This window comes from Abrus precatorius, unplaced genomic scaffold (genome assembly GCF_003935025.1).
Source record: "Abrus precatorius isolate BTA unplaced genomic scaffold, Abrus_2018 Scaffold11, whole genome shotgun sequence".
Lineage (NCBI taxonomy): Eukaryota > Viridiplantae > Streptophyta > Magnoliopsida > Fabales > Fabaceae > Abrus > Abrus precatorius.
In genome coordinates, this window is record NW_020874303.1 from 7,154,061 (window position 1) to 7,174,716 (window position 20,656).

General features: G+C 32.2%; 1 protein-coding gene across 1 annotated transcript; it reads left to right on the forward strand.

The window, feature by feature from the left end:
• The first annotated feature begins 2,904 nt into the window (after window positions 1–2,904).
• Window positions 2,905–4,916, forward strand: LOC113856323 (1-aminocyclopropane-1-carboxylate oxidase homolog 1-like). The gene is made up of 3 exons (XM_027488108.1): window positions 2,905–3,449; window positions 3,879–4,200; window positions 4,674–4,916. Exons 1-3 carry the CDS (start codon window positions 2,905–2,907, stop codon window positions 4,914–4,916), a joined length of 1,110 nt encoding a protein of 369 aa, XP_027343909.1.
• The last annotated feature ends 15,740 nt before the right edge of the window (window positions 4,917–20,656 follow it).

The following is a 20,656-nucleotide window of genomic DNA, read 5'->3' on the forward strand; positions in this document are numbered from 1 at the left end:
AGTGTTCAACTCAAATATCAGTATAAAACTTGAGAAGAAGCATTGTAGCATGCATTTGAATAGTCTTGAGGGTGTAAATTAAATAAAAGAATTTTTCTTCTATGGTAGGGATATTCTAATGTAAGATTATACATTAGAAAATGATATGTTGATGATGGTGCTAATGTTATTGTTTTGCTTCATCTACTAAATTAAGAATGTCTACAAAATAGTAAATAATAAAATGAAAATTAAAAGGAGATCAAATTGTAAACTAGTTAATCAATTCAAGTTCAAGTTCAATTTTCATATTTTCAAATAAATCCAAATTTTAAAGTTTGTTTGTCTAAATAACTAAACAAATCACTTTATTTTTTGTAAGTACATTAAGAATGATAAAATGCAAATGTTCATATAATACACGGGGCACCACTAAGGAAATTCAATTTTAAAATATAAAGCTTCAGAATTATAATCGGTGAAACAAAAATCATATATAAACATAGTGAACGAGAAATAAAACATTAACAGAAGATAGGAAATCAGATTTCAACAAAACATTTTTTGTGTTTTGCTCTGTACATTTCAACGCAACACTCTGATTTTTCACATCCCTCGTTCTTGCAATTCTTGGCCAAAAAAGTCACTCTCAAACTCCAATCTTACCTGTAAAAGCACTGAGATATAAGTGCCGATCAAACTAGTGCCCATTATAAAAATAATGTAATTTTTTATATATTTAAATTAAGTTATCTAATATAAAATTTTATATTTCTATTATATTTTATACACTTCATATAATATTTTTTGTTCATTTGCATAAATTAATAAGATATCATATCTCAACTATATTATTATTAATTTATATTTTGAGATAAAAAACTTAATATAAACATTTAAAAAGTTAGAAGTATAATTAAAATAAAAAAAAATTAAGATTAACGTATATAGATGAAAAGTATAATTAATTTTTCTATTGAGAAACTGAAAAAAGGAGACATTAAAAAATTAATTTAAATATTTATATATTGAACTGATTCCTTTTAATATTCATTTCATATAATAATTAAATAATTTTTTATAGCATGAAAGTTTTGCAGCTTAAATGTGTTTTTATTCTTATATTTTTATAGATTTTAAATTTAAATTTGATTTTATTATTTTGGTTTTTTATTTTTTTTAAATCTAATACTTTTAATTTCTAATGATGGCGTGATTATAAGAAGTTATCACATGTTCATTTTCTTACTAGTGGTGAATTTAAAAATTAAGAGCAAGAACAATTTTATTGGTAATTTTTTTAAAATACTATTAAAAAATGGTCAAACTTGTTCTTTAGATTAAAAGTATTTATTTATTTGAGTTTGATAGGATCAAATGACAAAATTTTCTTTCTAATTATATCGCACCACTAGATTTATCAAAATTCAAATTTAAGATTACAAATTAAATTAAAGCAACTATTTATCGATTGATGCACGTGTTCATTATCGGTAAAACGTTAGATAACGTTATCTTTTAAAAATAATTTAAAAAATTGTACCTTTATAATTGAAACATCAACCAGAGCCTTGGAACCAAAAGACAACTTAAACACCTTTTTGTAATAGACCCCAATTTTATAATAAGCCTCATTTATTTTATAGATTTTTTTTAAATAATTATCATTTAACATGAGTGATTTTTTATTTTTATAACGACTCTTTAAAATTCAATGGTAATTGTCTTTTATTATTTTCAATTTAATTCTTTTAAAACTATTTTCTATTTTCATCTAGTCTCATTATTAGTAATTTTATTAACATATTTCGTTACTTGTTTGCATAACGTCTGAGTTGTCTCGTATCATTTGATTAAAGCGTAACATGAAAGAGATATATATCCTAATGTTATTTTGGAGTTTTGAATGTAATTTTAAGTCATAAAATTAAAACTTATGAAATTAAAATTAAAAAATATAAAATAAATGAGAATATAAATATCATATCATCATTTATATAAATTTTATAACATGAATATGAATTAAATTAGATGTTATATAAATAAATATTAAAAAAATTAATAAATTACTAAGAAAAATGATTTATGGAGAGATTTATTTGGGGAAAAATTAACAAGGAGGGATCAAAAGAAAAAATGGTGAATTTTTAGGGAAATAAAGCCTTATTTAAGCTTATTTATTTTAAATTAAAATGATTAATTCATTTTACATTAAAATTTAATAATAAAATTAATATTTAATTTTAGATTACGATACAAAGACGATAACAATCAGAGAAAGACTACTATGATTAAAAATAAAAAATTTGAAGAAAACCAACACTTCTTGTCTGGCTATTTTTCTTCCGGTTGCTTGGTCGTAAGAACAAATGTAAAGTTTTTCTTTTTCTAATTGGTAACTCCTAATCATGGACCTTTTTTTTTTTTTTTTATGATAATCGTTAAACAACGTCTTCAAGATCCCCCTCTCCCTAGTTCCCACCTAACGTAAAGCAATGGGAATTGATAAGTTCTTGTTAAACATTAGACAATCGTAAAAAAAATACATTTTTGTTTAGCTCAATGTGCTCAACCTACCTCATACCTGATAAAGTTATTTAAAAATCTTACTCAATTATTCAAATTAAATAATCCTTAACCGACGTTTATTATTCATTGTGGTGATCCATTCTTAAGATTGCCACGCTTTTACTAATCACATAACAACTAAAACTTCGTATGTTGTTTCTTTATTATATCCAAGTTGTCACAACATGACAACAATTTAGTTGTCTTACATCGAGAGGGAAAAAAAAATGCCTCAGTTTATTCAACTCTTGTGGAAAACCGAAATTGAAACCAAAGCGTTTTCATTCTCCCCTCTGTTTTGAACCAATCCTTCTAGTTACTTTCATCACAGAATTGATGCCCATATAGCCTCAAAATATGGTGGTCACAAGCATAGAAGAGTTGGAAGCAGGAACTGCTTACAATTATGATAGATTAAGTGAACTCAAGGCATTTGATGATTCAAAGGCTGGTGTACAAGGACTTGTAGAAAATGGTGTGACAAAGGTTCCACCTATGTTCTATTGTGAACACTCTTCTCTTAATGATGGGTCAACTAGTGAATCAAGTCCAAAAATTAGCATCCCCATCATTGACCTCACAGGCATCCATGATGATCCAATTTTGAGAAATGATGTTGTGGAAAAAGTTAGATATGCATGTGAAAAGTGGGGGTTCTTTCAGGTTATAAATCACGAAATTCCAATTGATGTTTTGGAGGAGATGATCAAAGGAAATTGCAGGTTTCACCAACAAGATGCCAATGTGAGGAAAGAGTACTACACCCGTGATCCTGGCAGGAGAGTTGCTTATGTTTCCAATTATAGTCTTTACCATGAACCTGCTGCTGTTTGGAAGGACACACTTGGTTGTTTGATGGCACCTCGTCCACCAGAAGCACAAGAATTGCCAACAGTTTGCAGGTTTTTGATAATACTATCTTTTGCATTATTTCTTTGACGTGCTGGAACTTGAACGTAACAATTTACTAGTTTCTTAGGATAATTTTGATAATTTCTGTATGGTAATGACATCCATGTGCTACATTGCAATTTTCGTTTTGTGAATAAAGCTAATCTGTTACTCCTTAATCCTCGTGTCATTGCCTTTGTAAGAGTATTTGCTTTACACTTATTTATTTTTTTTGTAGAAAATTTTCATCAGATTTGGATGTGATGTCCTCATTCCATTTTTCTGAGTAAATATACAATTTGATTTGTACAAGTAGCATTATGTTTATGTTTCGTCTCTGAAAGTTTCACTTTGTACAACTTAATGAAATTCATTTATAGTTAACCCTCTAATTTGTAACTTCTCTATCCTTGATGGGTTGATAATATATATACCTGCAGAGATATTGTTGTTGAATACTCGAAGAAAGTAAAGGCTTTTGCTTCTACATTATTTGAGTTACTATCAGAAGCTCTAGGCCTTAATCGATCTCACCTTAAAGATATGGGTTGTGCTGAAGGATTTATTCTTCTATGTCACTATTACCCTCCATGCCCTGAGCCTGAATTAACTATAGGCACTAGCAAGCACACAGACAATGCCTTTATGACAATACTTCTGCAAGACCAGATGGGTGGTCTTCAAGTTCTTCATGATAATCATTGGGTTGATGTAATTCCCATCCATGGAGCCCTTGTAATAAACGTCGGGGATCTTTTGCAGGTGAAATCATCATGCATAAATATAGCATGTTCATACAACTTCATAAATAACTTTTTTGAGGCTAAGCACATGTACCGCATCATAGTTAACCATGTTAATATGAATGTGTTACAATAAGTTTGAAATAGTATGAAATTTGAACGGAAATTTTCACATTAGTTTGAAATATGTGTTGGCTACAAATCAATTATATTGTTCTGTTCATTGAAATTTAAACGGAAATTTTCACACATTTACATTAAAATATTGAAATGACAAGGACTGTGTAGTCATTGGATTTATTCTTTTTTGTTGTTATTTTAATGTGTATCTTAAGCTTTTGAATGAGCGTGCTTATAGACACTGCCCACAAGCAAGAACCACTCTTTCTTTTTACTTACTGTCTTATGGACACTGTCCAAAATGTAGCTCAGCTTATGCATGGGAAATAGGAATTGAATTGTGATTATCAGTTTCTCTGCATTTTTGTGCAGCTTCTTACTAATGACAAGTTCATTAGCGTTCAGCACCGAGTTTTAGCAAGTAAAAAAGGTCCAAGAGTTTCTGTTGCATCTTTGTTTAGAGCATTTGATGAATCAGTAGTCTATGGTCCGATAAAGGAACTGTTATCTGAAGAAAGTCCACCAGTATACCGAGAGGTCTCTTTAAAAGAGTACACAACATATTATTATGCAAAGGGCATTGGAACTTCCGCGCTATCAAATTTGAAGTTGTGATTATGGACAACTGAATGCAATCTTTTGTGTTTTATATGTTATTCTAGTGAACTTTGGGGCATGTCTTCAATAATGGGAAAACAAGTCATAGGTTTTCTAAATAATTATGCTTCTTAGTTCTATTTATACAACTATCAATATGAACAACACTTGACTAGTATTCAAGGTATAAATTAAATTTATGGAAGGTGACGTTGCTGCTTTTGGTTAGATGGTGTGTATACTGGGAGAAGGATTCCCTCCTATTACAAGACCCTCATGTTCTGTGTAACATGATCCTTATGTTTGCGCAAGAAAATGAGGGAATCCGGATCCTGTATATTGCCACTCTAAAATGTCTATTATGATTCCTATTCAAATAATTTTGTTTAAATATTCTTTTCCCCTTGATTAATAAAATTAATAGTAAAGGTATTTTAAATAAAAATTTCTTAGATAAGAGTGATAACAAATTTTATAGGTGTGACATTAAATATTCCTATCTTTATAGCATCGTTACCTATTCTTATTCATTGATTTTCATAACTTTATCAATTGTAAGTAAAAAAGAAGTAATTTTATTTCATTAAAAATATAAGGAATAAGATGTATTTTAATTGAATAATATTAGTAATGAACTTTTTAAATCATAGCCAATAACATTATTTGAAAATGAGTAATTGAAAATTGAAGAAACAGTTTTAAAAAACTTGGTCAAACAACTAGCAAAAGAAAATAATAGACAAATGCTAATATGCACTTTCATTGAAAATGTGAATATATCTAACAACTGGTCTTTAATTTTGTAGCAATTTAAGCACCTACACCATCCTTGTATAGATCTCTGAGAAAAAAATAATTTGATGCTAATACACTTTGTTTTTCTATGAAAGACAAGATTTTTAGAGATCGTTATGACTGTATGATTGTCCACTATTACCTTAATAGTTGTCTCTTGCTTCAAATGTAAGTCAGTTAACATTTTTTCAGCCGTAAGGCTTGATTAATAGTTGTTGTGGGTGTTATAAATTTTACTTTTATTGTAGACTGTCTAACAATTTCTTGTTTTCTAGCATACCAAGAGAATATCTTTGATCCAAAATTAAAACAATAGCCTAGGATACTTTTTATGTCATCTAAAGATCCTCCCCAATCACTATCAAAATAACATTGCAACCTAAAATTTTTTTATTAGCTAAACTTGATGCCATAATTTAAGGTCCCCTTAACATACTTTAATACTCTCTTTGCTACTTCGAAATGAGATTCTTTTGCATAATTCATGAATCTTGACAACACACTTACAACATACAAGATATCTAGTCTTATTATTGTGAGGTATATTGAGTAGTCAATTAAACTTTTGTAAAGTGTTTCTTCCATTTGTTTTGAATCATTATCCTTGCATAACTTCTCCTTTTGATACATAGGAGTGTTCATGTTTTTACAACTCTCATTAATTTTTTTTTAGGATCTCTTTTGTATACTTCTTTTGACAGATGAAGATACTACTTGCTTTTTGTTTAACTTCCATACCAAGGAAATAAGACATTTCTCCTAGGTCTATCATCTCAAATACTTACATTATATCATTCTTGAACTATTAAATAAGTTCATGATAACTATATAAAATAAGTGATTTGAAATGATGACTTGAACACTTTTCATGTTCAAAGTTGGATTATTTTGTTAAATTTCCCTTAAACTTGGAACTTTTACAATTACTTGTATATTTTAGGAAAATAATGCAATTTTTGGTGTTTTGACTCCTTTTTGATATATTTTGTAGTTGAAATCGAAAGAGAAACATCATTTAAAGTTGAAGAAAATTGTAAAAAGTTAGAAAAAAAGTATATAAAACATGAAGTTATAGAAAAAGTTAACTTCTGGAAGTTTCTTGCTGTAACGAGACACCCTCGCTGCAGCGAGAATGCTTAATTGTGAAGAAGGTGAATCTGTACTCCTATCGTTATAGAGAAAATTGTCGTTGTAGTGAGAGTCCCTTGTGTCGCTTTAGTGAGAACTATCGTTGTAGTGAGAGACAAACAAAATGACCTAATTTCTATCTCTATGTCTCGCTACAGCAAGGAGGTGTCGCTGTAGTGAGAAAAATTCATGCAGATCAGTATAAAAGACGACTTTTATATTTTTGAAGAAGGTTACTGTTTCATTTTCATTCTAAAGAGGGAGAGCGATGCAGGGCATAGGAAAAGAGTAGGAATACTCGATTTTTGATGTTTTACTCCATTTGTATCTCAATTCTTGGTATTATGGTTGCAATGAGCAGCTAAATTTTGTATGAGATTGAATGTAAATCTTCAAACTTGATGTATTCTCAGTAATTTATATAAATATAACTGTTGCTTCTTCATTTCTATTGATTTGGTGATTTCAATCCTTTTAATGGTTGTATCAATCTACCTGATAGTTTCTGGAGCTCATATCTAAGTTATATTTGGAAAGATATTATTTAGATCTAGATCTGGTTGAGATTACTCAATAACTGGTTACTCTAGGAATAGATTTTAAGTTATTAATTGGTTTTAAATCCTAATTTTAATGTTGGATAGTTTGTTAACTATTTGAGGAATCAACATTTAAGAAATTACCTTAGAAATATATTTTCAAGGAATTGAAATATATGACCTACGTATTTTGCATCAAATTCATTGAAAATAGTTGCTATATTTATCGCTGAATTACTAGAATATAGAGAGGAAGATAGATGAAATTCAACCCTAGCTTCTTAAACTTGAATTTTACTATATTTTACATTATCATTTTACATTTTAATTGTTATCCAAAATTTCATGAAAATCATCAATCAATTTTGTTGTATATAAACACAATTTTTATCTTAATAATTAATAGGTTTGAATTGTTCTATGAGGACGATACTTCGGTACTCTATCTGTTATTACTTGCAATAGACCTAGTACATTTGCCGTATTCGAAGGAAAAGTTCTAACAAGTTTTTGGCGTCATTGCCGGAGAACAATGTGCAAATTATATTAGCTTTTAAATATAATTAGTTGAGTATTGTAATTAGTTTTATTTAATTTTCATTCATCTGATTACTCTTTGTTACTAATCTTGTTTCAAGTTCCTTGTTTATGATATTGCACGGAAAAGTTCCTGCAGATCAGTTGCTGTTTGATCCAGAGATTGAAAGAACATCTAGAAGAAATAATAGTGCAACAAGGAAGAAAAAAGAAGCAAGTACAAAAAGAAGCATATTTAACTTCACAACTACTGGAAATTCACTCAGATTCAGAAAAGGAAGAAATGACTGATCTTGGAAAAAATAACCAAGGTGGCAATGAGAATGGTGGAAATCATAGAGGGAATGGAGGACCAAGAGTAAATCCACGACTAAGAAAAACTCTTGGTGATTATGCCATGCATCAAGGTCCAAGGCACTATTCAAGTATAGTGGTTCCACCCAATGCAAGGACTGTAGAAATTAAGCCTGCTTTCATGAATTTAATTAGTTCACATCAGTTCTCAGGAAAGGACCATGAAGACCCATATGCCCATCTTGATACTTTTTATGAGTTGGTGTTCACTATGGGATTTAATGATGATGATGATGATAAGGAGGGAGCATATTTGAAACTATTTCCATTTTCTCTTATTGGAAAAGCAAAAGAATGGTTAAAATCACATCCAAATCAGAGTTTGATAAGCTGGAGTGATGTGGAAAGGAAATTTCTTACCAGATTCTTTCCATCTTACAAGTATGTGAGTGCAAAATCTGATATCTTCACTTTCAAACAAGGTCAGGATGAAGCATTCTATGAAGCCTGAGAACATTTTTAGTCCTTGCTTAGTAAATGTCCTAACCATAAGTTTGAAGATGTGGATCAATTGAATATATTTTGTAATGGTGTTCACCCTAACACAAAAATGATTTTGGATGCTGCTGGTGGTGTTTCAATGATGGCAATAGATGTAGAGCAAGCCACAAGAATAATTAATGCTCTTTCATCCACTGATAGGCAAGCTCAGCATAATAGAAGGGCAGTGCAGAGAAGAGGAGTTTTAGATTTAAGCACATCAGATGCTATTCTTGCTCAAAATAAAATTTTAACTCAACATATTGAAGCCCTTACTAAACAGATGACCAAGTTGCCACAACAGCTTCATTCAGTTCACTCCACAACTAGCCAAGTACTCAAATGTGATTTCTGTGGAGGGGACCATCTAAATGAAAATTGGGCTTACCCAACTCAATGCAGAAAATAAGGAAGTAAATTATATAAGCAACCCACATCGGAGAGGTAATTTTTCTAACGCTAACACTAATTCTTATTCTAACAATTTTTCACAGGGTTGGAAGCAGAACAAAAACTAAGGATATAGGTGGAGACAAGAGGCAGGATCATCCAATAGACCACCACCTTTTCATCAGCAATTTTCATACAACTAACAACAACACCAGCCACACTTTCCTCCACTATATGAGAGACAGTCAAACTGGAAGACATCTTAGAGAAATTCATGCAAATGTCAATGACTAACCAGAAGAACACTGAGACATTCATCAAAAATTTAGAGACACAAGTGAGGCGGTTGGCAAAATAGCTTTCAGAGTAGCAAACTTCAGGACACTTCTCTACCAACACACAAACCAACCCAAAGGAATATTGCAAATCAATTACCACAAGAAGTGGTAAGGAGATTGGAAGAGGGATAGGTGATCATTTGACAAATAAAGAGGAGGTGAAGGAGAGAGAAGAGAATGAGAGAATAAAAGTGAAAAAGAAAAGAGTGAAAGTGAAAAAGAAGTCAAACAGAATAAAAGTGAGAGAGTAAATAGTGAGAAGAATAAAGAAAAAGAAAAAGAAAAAGAAAAATAGTGTGAAAATAAAAAGAGTGAACAAAAGAGGGGGAAAAGTGAGCCACAAGTACCTCAGTTGAAGAATTTACTATACCCTCATAATCCCTTAAAGAAAGATAAGGAGAGGCAGTTCGCAAGATTTATAGATATCCTTAAGCGGCTGCAGATTAACATTTCATTTGTGGAAGCTATGGAGCAGATTCCTACATATGCCAAATTCATGAAGGATATCCTAATCAAGAAAAGAAGATTTACAGATGAGACAGTTGAGTTGGAAGCAAGGTGTAGTACTATAATTTAGAAATCTTTACCCCAAAAGTCCAAGGACCCTAGAACCTTCACTATTCCAGTCACAATTGGGACGCGTCCAGTAGGCAAGGCATTACTTGACTTGGGTGCCGCATAAATTTAATGTCCTTGTCCATGCTAAGAAGAATAGGGGATTTGAAAGTCAGACCTATAGGGATGACATTACAATTAGCTGACAGATCCATGAAATATCCATATGGTGTGGCCAAGGACATCCTGGTTAGGGTTGACAAGTTTATGTTCCTAGTGGATTTCGTTGTAATGGATATTGAGAAGGATGTTGAAGTTCCTCTTATAGTCATTATCAATGTTGATGATGGCAAATTAAAGGTCAGAGTGCAGAATGACAAAGTCAACTTTAATGTATTTGAAGCAATGCAACACCCAAAAGACAAACAACAATGTTTCAGAATGGATGTTGTAGATGAAATTTTTCTGGCAACAAAGAAGTAATTGACAAAATCAAGCCTGCTAGAAAAAGCTTTGATAGGTGCATGTGAAGAAATTGATGGAGAAGAAGAAAAAGAAGATGAATATTTGAAGCAATTGGATTCAACAAAAGAGATATCATCAAGTGAAGAAAAATATGAAAAATTACAATTGGAGAGTAAAACTAAAAGTCAGAAGCTGGAGTTAAAGGTATTACCTCCTCATTTAAAATATGTTTTTCTTGCAGATAGAGGAAACAAACTAGTGGTGATTAGCAATACCTTAACTGCTTCTGAAGAAGAGAAGTTAATCTCAGTCCTCAAGGCTAATGAGGGTGCAATAGGTTGGATTTTATCTGATTTCAAGGGGTATGAATCCATCTTATTGTATGCACAAGATTCTCATGGAGCAGGATTACAAGCCTGTAGCACAACCTAAAAGCTGATTGAATCGACCATGAAAGAGGTGGTAAAGAAAGAAGTGTTGAAGTTACTTAATGCTAGTGTGATCTATCCAATTTTCGACAGTGCCTGGGTCAGCCTGGTCTAGGTAGTGCCTAAAAAAGGCGGTATAATTGTAGTTTATAATGATAAAAATGAATTAATCCCTACTAAAACAGTCACAGGTTGGATAATGTGTATAGATTATAGAAAATTAAATCAAGCCACTAGGAAAGATCATTTTCCTTTACCTTTCATGGATCAAATGTTGGAAAGATTAACAGGACAAATATTTTACTGTTTTCTGGATGGATACTCAGTTTATAATCAAATAATAGTAGATTGGGAAGATCAGGAAAAAAACTACTTTTACTTGTCCTTTTGGTGTGTTTGCTAACAAGAAAATGCCATTTGGGCTCTGCTATGCACCAGCAACCTTCCAATGTTGTATGCTTGCCAATTTTTTAGACTTGGTTGAAATGCCATTTCATGGTAACGGAAGGAGTGGTGCTGGGAAACAAGATCTCCTCCAAGAGCATTGAAGTTGATAAAGCAAAAGTGGAGGTGATTAAGAAGCTTCCACAACCAACCAATGTGAAGGGTATCAGGAGTTTTCTTGGTCATGTTGGATTTTACAGAAGATTCATCAAAGATTTCTCAAGGATAGCAAAGCCACTAAGCAATATGCTTAATAAGGATACACCTTTTAATTTTAATGCTGAATGTTTACATGCTTTCGAATTGTTGAAACAAAAATTAATTTCTGCTCCAGTTATAATTGCTCCTGATTGAAATTTAGTTTTTAAATTGATGTGTGATGCAAGTGACTATGCAATAGGAGCAGCTTTAGGATAGAGAAAGTCTAAGGTTTTTCATGCCATACATTATGCTAGCAAAGTTCTTAATGAAGCACAAATTAATTATGCTATAACTGAAAAAGAATTATTAGCTATAGTGTATGCATTAGAAAAATTTAGAGCATATTTGATTGGTGCATCTGTGATTGTATATACTGATCATGTTGCCATTAAATATCTGTTGACCAAATATGATTCTAAACCTATATTGATCAGATGGACTTTATTATTGCAAGAATTTGATTTAGTTATTAAGGACAAAAAAGGCAGTGAAAATTTTGTTACTAATCATCTATCAAGATTAGTGAACCAAGAGGTGACCAACAAAGAAATAGAAGTGATAGAGGAGTTTCAAGATGAAAAACTTCTCTTGGTGCAAGAAAGGTCATGGTTTGTAGACATGACTAATTACAAAGCAGCAGGTGTTATCCCTGAAGATTTTAACTGACATCAGAAGAAGAAATTTTTGAAGGATGCTCGGTACTATGTCTAGGATAATCCTCATCTTTTTAAGCTGAGAGTTGATGGATTATTAAGAAGATGCGTTACATTAGATAAAATTCAAAGCATATTGTGGTATTGTCACAACTTTTCTTATGATGGGCATTTCAATGGAGAGAGGACTACTGCAAAAGTCCTTCAATCTGAATTTTATTGGCCCACTATATTCAAAGATGCACACAAGTATGTTCAGCAATGTAACAACTGCCAAAGAATAGGGAGAGTATCAAAAAGACATGAAATGCCCTCGAACACCATTCTAGAAGTTGAAGTGTTTGATTGTTGGGGAATTGATTTTGTAGGACCACTGCCATCCTCATTCCTCCAAATTCACTTAATTCCTAGGATTTTAAAAACTTGAACTGCTTCGACCATTATCAAATATTATAACATTCTTCCAAATTACTTTATCTTTGCAATTCAAAACTTAAATTTTTCAAGTACAAAACAAGGGTTTCATGAAGAATTGACCCATTTATATCTCAAAACACCAATTCCATCAATTTCCCTTCAATTTTCAACTAACATTATAACCCTATCTATCAATTTTCCACGTTTTAGGGTCCTAGGGTTTGAGAAACAACATATTAACAACAAGGCACACTAAATCGTCACTTTTACAACAATAATTTCTATTTTCAAGCATCACTTTCAAAAATTCTACACAAAAATACCTAGGGTTCACATAATGAGAAGAAATAAAAAGGAAGAACAAAATTTACATGAGATAAGAGGAAAAGCCACTTACCCTTGACTCATTGTACAAATTCTTGAGTGAAAAAGAGTGAAAGTTGAGTGATTAGTGATGGGGAAAGAGATTGGAGAGGATTAGAGGGAAGAGGGCACGTTTAAAATGCAAACTCTCTCGCTGCAATGAAAGGGCGATAAAATGCTTTCTTTTATTTAGAATTCTCTCGCTACAACGAGAAGGCACAGTTTCATTAGTTTTTCAAAGGGCTTTCTCGCTACAGCGAGGGGTCTCTTACAGTAGCAAAAATATCAGATACTTTTGGGCAATTTTGTCTAATTTTTTAGCTATAGCGAAAAGATGTCTCCCTACAGCAACAGAGTTCTCGCTACAGCGACAAGTCTTTTGTTGTAGCGAGAATCACATATTTTAGACTTCTATTTTTTGCTTATCTCTCGCTACAGTGAGAGGTTTCACGTTGTAGCAAGAATCACACAGAATGCTTCCCAGCCTTATCTCAGCACTCTTTTAACCTGACCATTCTCCATTTTTTTTCAGCCCTTAATCACTCTATCATTCAAAACCAATTCATTTAACATCCAACACTCAAATTCATAACAAAATAGGAACAAATACCTTGAATCATGCACCGAGTCACAAAATACCATGTTAACTTCCTAAATAGCTAATAAATACTAAAACAAACAATATAAAGGATAGAATTGCACAAACAAATACTGGGTTGCCTCTCAGGAAGTGCTTGTTTAACGTCTCATAGCTTGACGCTTGTTTGTTTAAGGTTTTTGTAGTGAAATAATGGTGGTGAGTCTTCAGCTTCACCACCCAGGTATGACTTGAGCCTTTGTTCATTGGCTATCCAACTTCTCTAAGTAGCTGGATCTTGTAATTCCACAGCTCCATAAGGCTTCACCTCCTTCACTAGAAATGGACCTGACCATTTTGATTTTAATTTTTCAAGAACAGCTTCAACCTAAAATCAAACAGGAGTACAAATTGGCCAATCCTAAATTCTCTCTTGAGGATCTTTTTGTCATGATAGTCATTCATCTTTTCCTTGTAAAGCTTTGAGGACTCATATGCAGTGAGTCTCATTTCTTTTAGTTCTTGTAATTGAAGCTTCATTTTTTCACTTGAAGCTTTTGGATCAAAATTTAAAAACTTTAAAGTCTAAAATGCTTTGTTTTTAAGTTCTACTGGCAAGTAACATGCCTTACCATATACCAATTGAAATGGGGAGAGACTTGTATGCAGTCCTGTATGCCTATAGTGCATCATCCAATTTCAATGATCAATTTTTCCTTGAAGATGTTACAATTTTCTCTAAAATGCGTTTAATTTCCTTGTTTGACACCTCTACTTGTCCATTAGTCTGTGGATGATAAGGTGATGCTATTTTATGTCTAACTCTGTAATGCTCCAGACATTTCTGAAGTTGAACATTACAGAAATGTGACCCTCCATCACTATTAAAGCACTCTTGGAGTACCGAACTTACAAAATATGTTTTTCTTGAGAAACTTTATAACAATTTTAGCATCGATAAGAAATGTTGCTAGCAAGTGTTCAGAAAATTCATTTTCCAACTCCAACACTCTTAGGTAGCAAGATTTTTTTATGTTTTCATGAATCTTAGGGGCTAGAGGTTGAATTATTGTGGTGAGAGTAGTCCAGACATTGTGATTGTTTTTACAAGTTTATATAGCTCTTTGTGCTTAAGTGTTATAATTGAACTTGTAAAATTTGTTTTGGATTGAAATGTTTTCATAGATGATACCATTATAAAATTCTGTTAAATGAGATTGAGTATATTGAACTGATCTGGGATTTAATTTGAATTGGGTTGAATAAGACTATTGATTATAGGATTGTCATTCAAATGAACTTGAACATGCTTGGGTTAATACATTGAGTTGAATTAGTTTTATTATCATTGTAATTTACTGAATTATGGGATTGTAATTTTGCAGGAGAATTAAGGTTAGAGCTCACAAGGACCCAGCTCCACCACCAAAGAAATAAAAAGGTGCTTCTTCTTCCCAACCACCGCCATCCAATCTGAGGAAATTCAGAGACAAGGACAAAGAAGACAGATTTAAAGAGATTCAGGATTGGTTAATTATTGAGGAAAGGAGAGTGGACTTAAAGCAAGGAGATTTTGATGAATTTAATAATGAGATTGAGAGACGTAATTGGAGAATATTGGCTGAACCGAGCGACTATTACGAAGAAATCATTAAAGAATTTTATGCCAATGCTAAACCATATTTTAATTCAAGAAAGCTTGATACAAGGTCTAAGGTGAGGAGGGTTTAGGTTGACTACTCCAGGGATGCAATCAATAATTATTTGGGGAACCCATTGCAGCTGGAAGAGAATGAGAATGATTTCTTCCACACCAAGCTCAATTCATGCACCTAGCCCTTCAGTGACTATGCCACTGCTCAAGCCTTATATATTGCAAACAGGAGTTATACCACAAATTCGAAAAGAAAGGCTTTGAGAATCTATTGGAAGAACATGACCACTCTAGCCTAAGTATGGACCACCTTCATTTGCCACAACATAGTCCTCAGAGCTCACACTTCATCCATGACCATGAGGTACTGCTACCTCTTGTACAATATTTTGAGAGGAGGATTTGTGGATGTGGCTCGCATCATCACATATTAGATTTACAAGTTCGTGATCAAGAAAGGAGAGAGTGACTCACTTGGATATCCAGCTTTAATCACAACACTTTGTCAAGAGCAGGGAGCTCGAGGTATCCAGTTCAGTGAGCTTATCAACCTCCCTATCACTCTAACTTACATTCAGAATCATTGCATGGAAGATCAGCCTGGAGCTTCACCACCTCTTCCACCAACACAGCCTTAGCCTTAGCCTTAAGAGCCATCAGTACAGGAAGCACCTAGCTGACATGATAACTCAGCCTTTGCAAACCGCCTCCATTGTCTCAAGCTTCGCCTAGACCATTTGGCTGTTCAGAAATCTGCCATCTGTAGGGGCCAGATGCATCAATAGCATGCTTACCACCATCAGGCTCAGCTGCAATATCCGGGCCAACACATATAGATGAGCTTATAAGAGTTTGTAGTCTATCAGCAGTGGCCTACGGACATGACACATTTTCAGGGAGTGGCAGACTCATCTGGAGCAGCTGATGAAGATGGAGATGAAGATGATGATGAAGATACTGGTGCTGACATGGAAGAAGAGGATTAGAGAGAAAATTATTTCAGAGAGGAAGGAAGAGAATTAAGGGACATGTCTATATTTAGTTTGTAACACCTTAAGTTTAAATTCAATTAAATAATAATTTTGCAAATTTGAATAACCAAAGTTTCATAAGATGATTCGAAATACAAGAAGAGTTACAAATTAATATCAAATAACTGCTATAGGACTAGTTTAATTACAACATTTTTAAAATAAAATCTAAGTCTTATAGCAGTTCATCCGTCCCTTCACTGATTCTGGTGCTGATCGTCTTGATTACCTGAAACATGAATGTAAGGGTGAGTATTCTACACTACTCAATACATAACTATCATAGAGTCTCACCTTGCCTATACTTCACGCAAAACACACATGAACAACATTTTCATACATTTCAATTTAACTTGACACTAATGCAGCAATCAATCATGCACACTCGCGCGCTCAAGGTGCACCGCCACGTTTACCGTGACACTGTGATCATAGATGTTCACTATGGATGGTCGTCGGTTACTCCTGCCTCACAGATACCACGTGGGCAGTCACGGGTCACTCAGTAAATATAGTAGTCAGAGGTTTAGTCAGGAAGAGAGTGTGTGGCCCGTGGTGCACTCGTTTCACAGTCAGTGTAACCACCACTCTCTCCTCCCCAAGGTATTTCTACCGTCTTCATCTTCCACACCCTAGTGTATCGCTAAACCATTCACAGTACATTATAACGGTGCTACACGCCTCATTCACATACATTTCATTCACACACGCAATATTCATGCTTACACATGGCACACAACCTATATTCAATTTACATTACACGATACATAGCCCACATTTTATCCATAATATACGGCACATAGCCTTCATTTATTCACAATATCATTAATTCACCAATCAATGACATTTCATCACACACAATCACCCCCACGGGGTCTAATTATTCTAGCACACATCACATTGCATACCAATTTTCATCAACACATAATTTCTACTCCCTATTTTAGCCACATTGCATTAATGAAAAAAACACACAAGAATTACAACACATTGAGATAGGGTAGAGTCTCCCCTTACCTTGGATTGAAGACCTACACTCGAATTCAACCTCAGACGTGCTCCCCACACAGATCTCGACCTAAACCCATGGAGAAACTCTATGAAAATCCCATCACCAAAAACAGAGAAAAGAGAGGAAAACAAAAACCCTAACTGTTTAAAACTCACCTCCAAGCATTTCCCACACGAATTCAACCTTCAATCTAGCTTCCGAACGACTTTGGAGGCAATTAATCGATGGAAAAAAGTTTTGGGTTGAGAGAATCGAAGGGATTTTGAGAAAATGAATTCCCAAACCCTAAACCCCCTTTCTAAAACCCCTCTAGTCGCGACACTCTCGCTACAGCAAAATATTCTCGCTGCAGCGAGGTCCCTTCGCTGCAGTGACATGCCCTCTCGCTACAGGAAAAAACTTAGAGAAAAATGTACTCTGATTTCTACAGAATCTCGCTACAGCGAGACCCTCTTGCTACAGCGAGTATCCAGGAATGCACCTCAAACTATCGCTCTATCGCTACAGCGAGACGTCTCTCGCTGTAGCGAGAAGGCGACAATTTCGGTCCTTCCTCTCAGGACCCTCTTGCTGCAGCGAGAACAACCCAGTATTACACTATTAACCTATTTTCAGCATCAGAAAATCCAATCCAATCATATATACATATCTATACATACCCATAAGCATATATATATATAACAATAATCAATATTATAAAAATTTGGGCTGTTATATAGTTTATGGTTATAATTTTGTTTTGTTATTTCTGTTGTTTATGTTGTAATTGACTATATTTTTTAGTTGTGGGTTGCACTTCTATTTTGGATAATGTAAATATATTGCATCACAATGTTGTTGAAGCATATTTTGGCAAGTTATAAGTGCATTGGTGGTTACATTGTATAGAATTAGCTAATGTGTAATGACATGTGGAGTAAATAGAGTTGTTAGTTGTTAGAAAATGATTTGAAAAACTCCTTTTTGGTTTTTGGAGGTAGTACCATTTATTTTGTGGAAAGTGATTTGGAGAAAGTCAAATAGGTCATGTTCTGAATCTAGGAATTGTTTTGAAAAATCAAAGAAAAAGGGTTTTTGTAAATGTGGAAAGTTAAGGTCTAGATGAAAGAGAGTTAGGATGTCTTGTGCATGGAAATAACCAATTAGAAAGTTTGAGCAATTTATTTATCTTAATCAAAGAAAAATGATTTCAGACAAAATAGTGAAAGTGTGAGTGTCGTAAATAAGTGAATAAACTTCACTGAATTTTGGCAGTTAACTTTGCTCAAGTTTCTAATTGCTATAAGCACAATAAGTCATGAAGATGATTGAAGCATAGTTTATAAATACATTTTTATAGCTAGAGCCAAAAAGCTAACTCATATTCAAAATTTATCCAATTTTTGGAAGCCCTTGAGCCTAAAAGCAAATTTTTTGGAAAATGTATGTACCTCAAGTCCTTACATGAGAATTATTATTTTCCATACCTTTGAGGAGGAGCATTAGGGCATGATAGGTCTTGAATGCTATTTTTGCAAAAATATGAATTGATTGTACATGGAAATTGAATGAACAATTGAAATTTCTTTCTAAAAAAAAAGGGAAACAAATAAAAAAGAATGAAAATTAATGTCACAAGAGAAAAGACAAATGTTGAAATTAAAAGGCTTATAGAAATATTTTTTTGTGTGAGATTAGAAAATTTAAATACCAAGTTGTATCTCACAAAGATATTGGGTTTAACTTTCTTGTCTAGTTTGTCTCTCTTGATACGTGTAATGGATTGTTAATTGATGCTTAATACTTGCCTCTTCACAGTACATAATGAATTTTTCTTAAGTAATACTCCTTACTAATATCAGACCTCAAAGCTTGAAGTATACAATCACTTTGCTTTCCAATCCACTTCTTAAATCTCTTAAATACACCTACAGTTTTGACTTGACTTGAGAAAATAAATGTAGTACATTTAAAAAATTGTGTAATATTTACTGTCCTTAAGAATTAATTGAAGAATTAAATGTATTTTTTATTAAAAACAAAGAATATTTTTATTTAGATAAAATTTTCAAAAATTTATTATTTTACTTGTGAAATTTAAACTTAAAAAATTATAGTTACACTTTTGGAAGTTTTAAATTCAAGCAAGAAAATCAATTTTAAAACATAAAGTTCCAGAATTATAAAGCGTATAAAAATAGTCTCACACTTCAGAAATTTGAAGCTGTGAAATTGAAGTAGTAAAAGATAGAAATAAATGGTGAGATCGAAGGAGAACGGCAACCATCTCACAAATCATATATAGACACAGTGAACGAGAAATAAAACATTAACGGAAGATAGGAAATTTTCACTGCCTTTAACTATTTTATTTCTTTTAATTTTTTTAATCTTAAAATTTTAAATAATTAAATGAAAATATGATTTACCTCTAGATTAAAATTAGGGACGGTGAACAATTTCACATCCCTTGTAATATTTGTAGCGAATTTAGTTCAAATTTTCAACTTGCAGGTGTAATTAACAGATTTTTTAGGTACTTATTAATTCGTAAGCACGTATTTACAGATAAAATTACAAAAATTATTCTTTGTATATAAATAAAGAATAACATAATTCTAATATTAATAATTTTAGTGTTATAATTTTTCTTTTAGTGTTACTATAATTTTTTTTATAATTTTATACTTTTAATAAAAAGTTATAAAAATTTGCAGATACTCACAAATACTTGATAAACTTAACAGGTGTCTATGATGGGAATACATGTACAACGCTTATCCACTTTAACGTTAATATTATTTTTTTATATGCATTAAATATATTTTATAATAAAAAGTAAATAAGAATGTTTTAAGACAAATACTTTAAAACATTTTTTCACGTCCCTCATCCTTGCAAATTGTGGCCAAAAAACGTCACATAAAAGGGTAATAATTGAGAATAATGACTTCTTGAACTCTCATCTTACGTGTAAAAGCACTGAGATTGATAAGTGCCGATCAAATTAATTAGTGGCCATTATAAAAATAATGCAATTTTGTCATTTTCCATATCTGTAAATGTTCGGAGCATATTGCATTTGCACCTTTGAGCATAGGCCAGGTTTTTTCTAAGAGATAGAGAGAGAAAGAGAGAGGAGAACTTAGCTGTACTTTTAGTTTATATATTTTAATATATTTGTGATTTTGATTTTTTTTTACTTTTAATTGTTTAAATTTAATTTTTTATATATTTAAATTAATTTATCTGACATAAAATTTAATTTAAAAATATTTAAATATTATTTATTTATTTATTTATAAAAATTAATAAAATATCGTACCTCTATTATATTATTATTATTATTAAATAAAATTTTGAGATAAATAACTTAATATGAACATTTAAAAAGTTAAAAGTACAAATAAAATTAAAA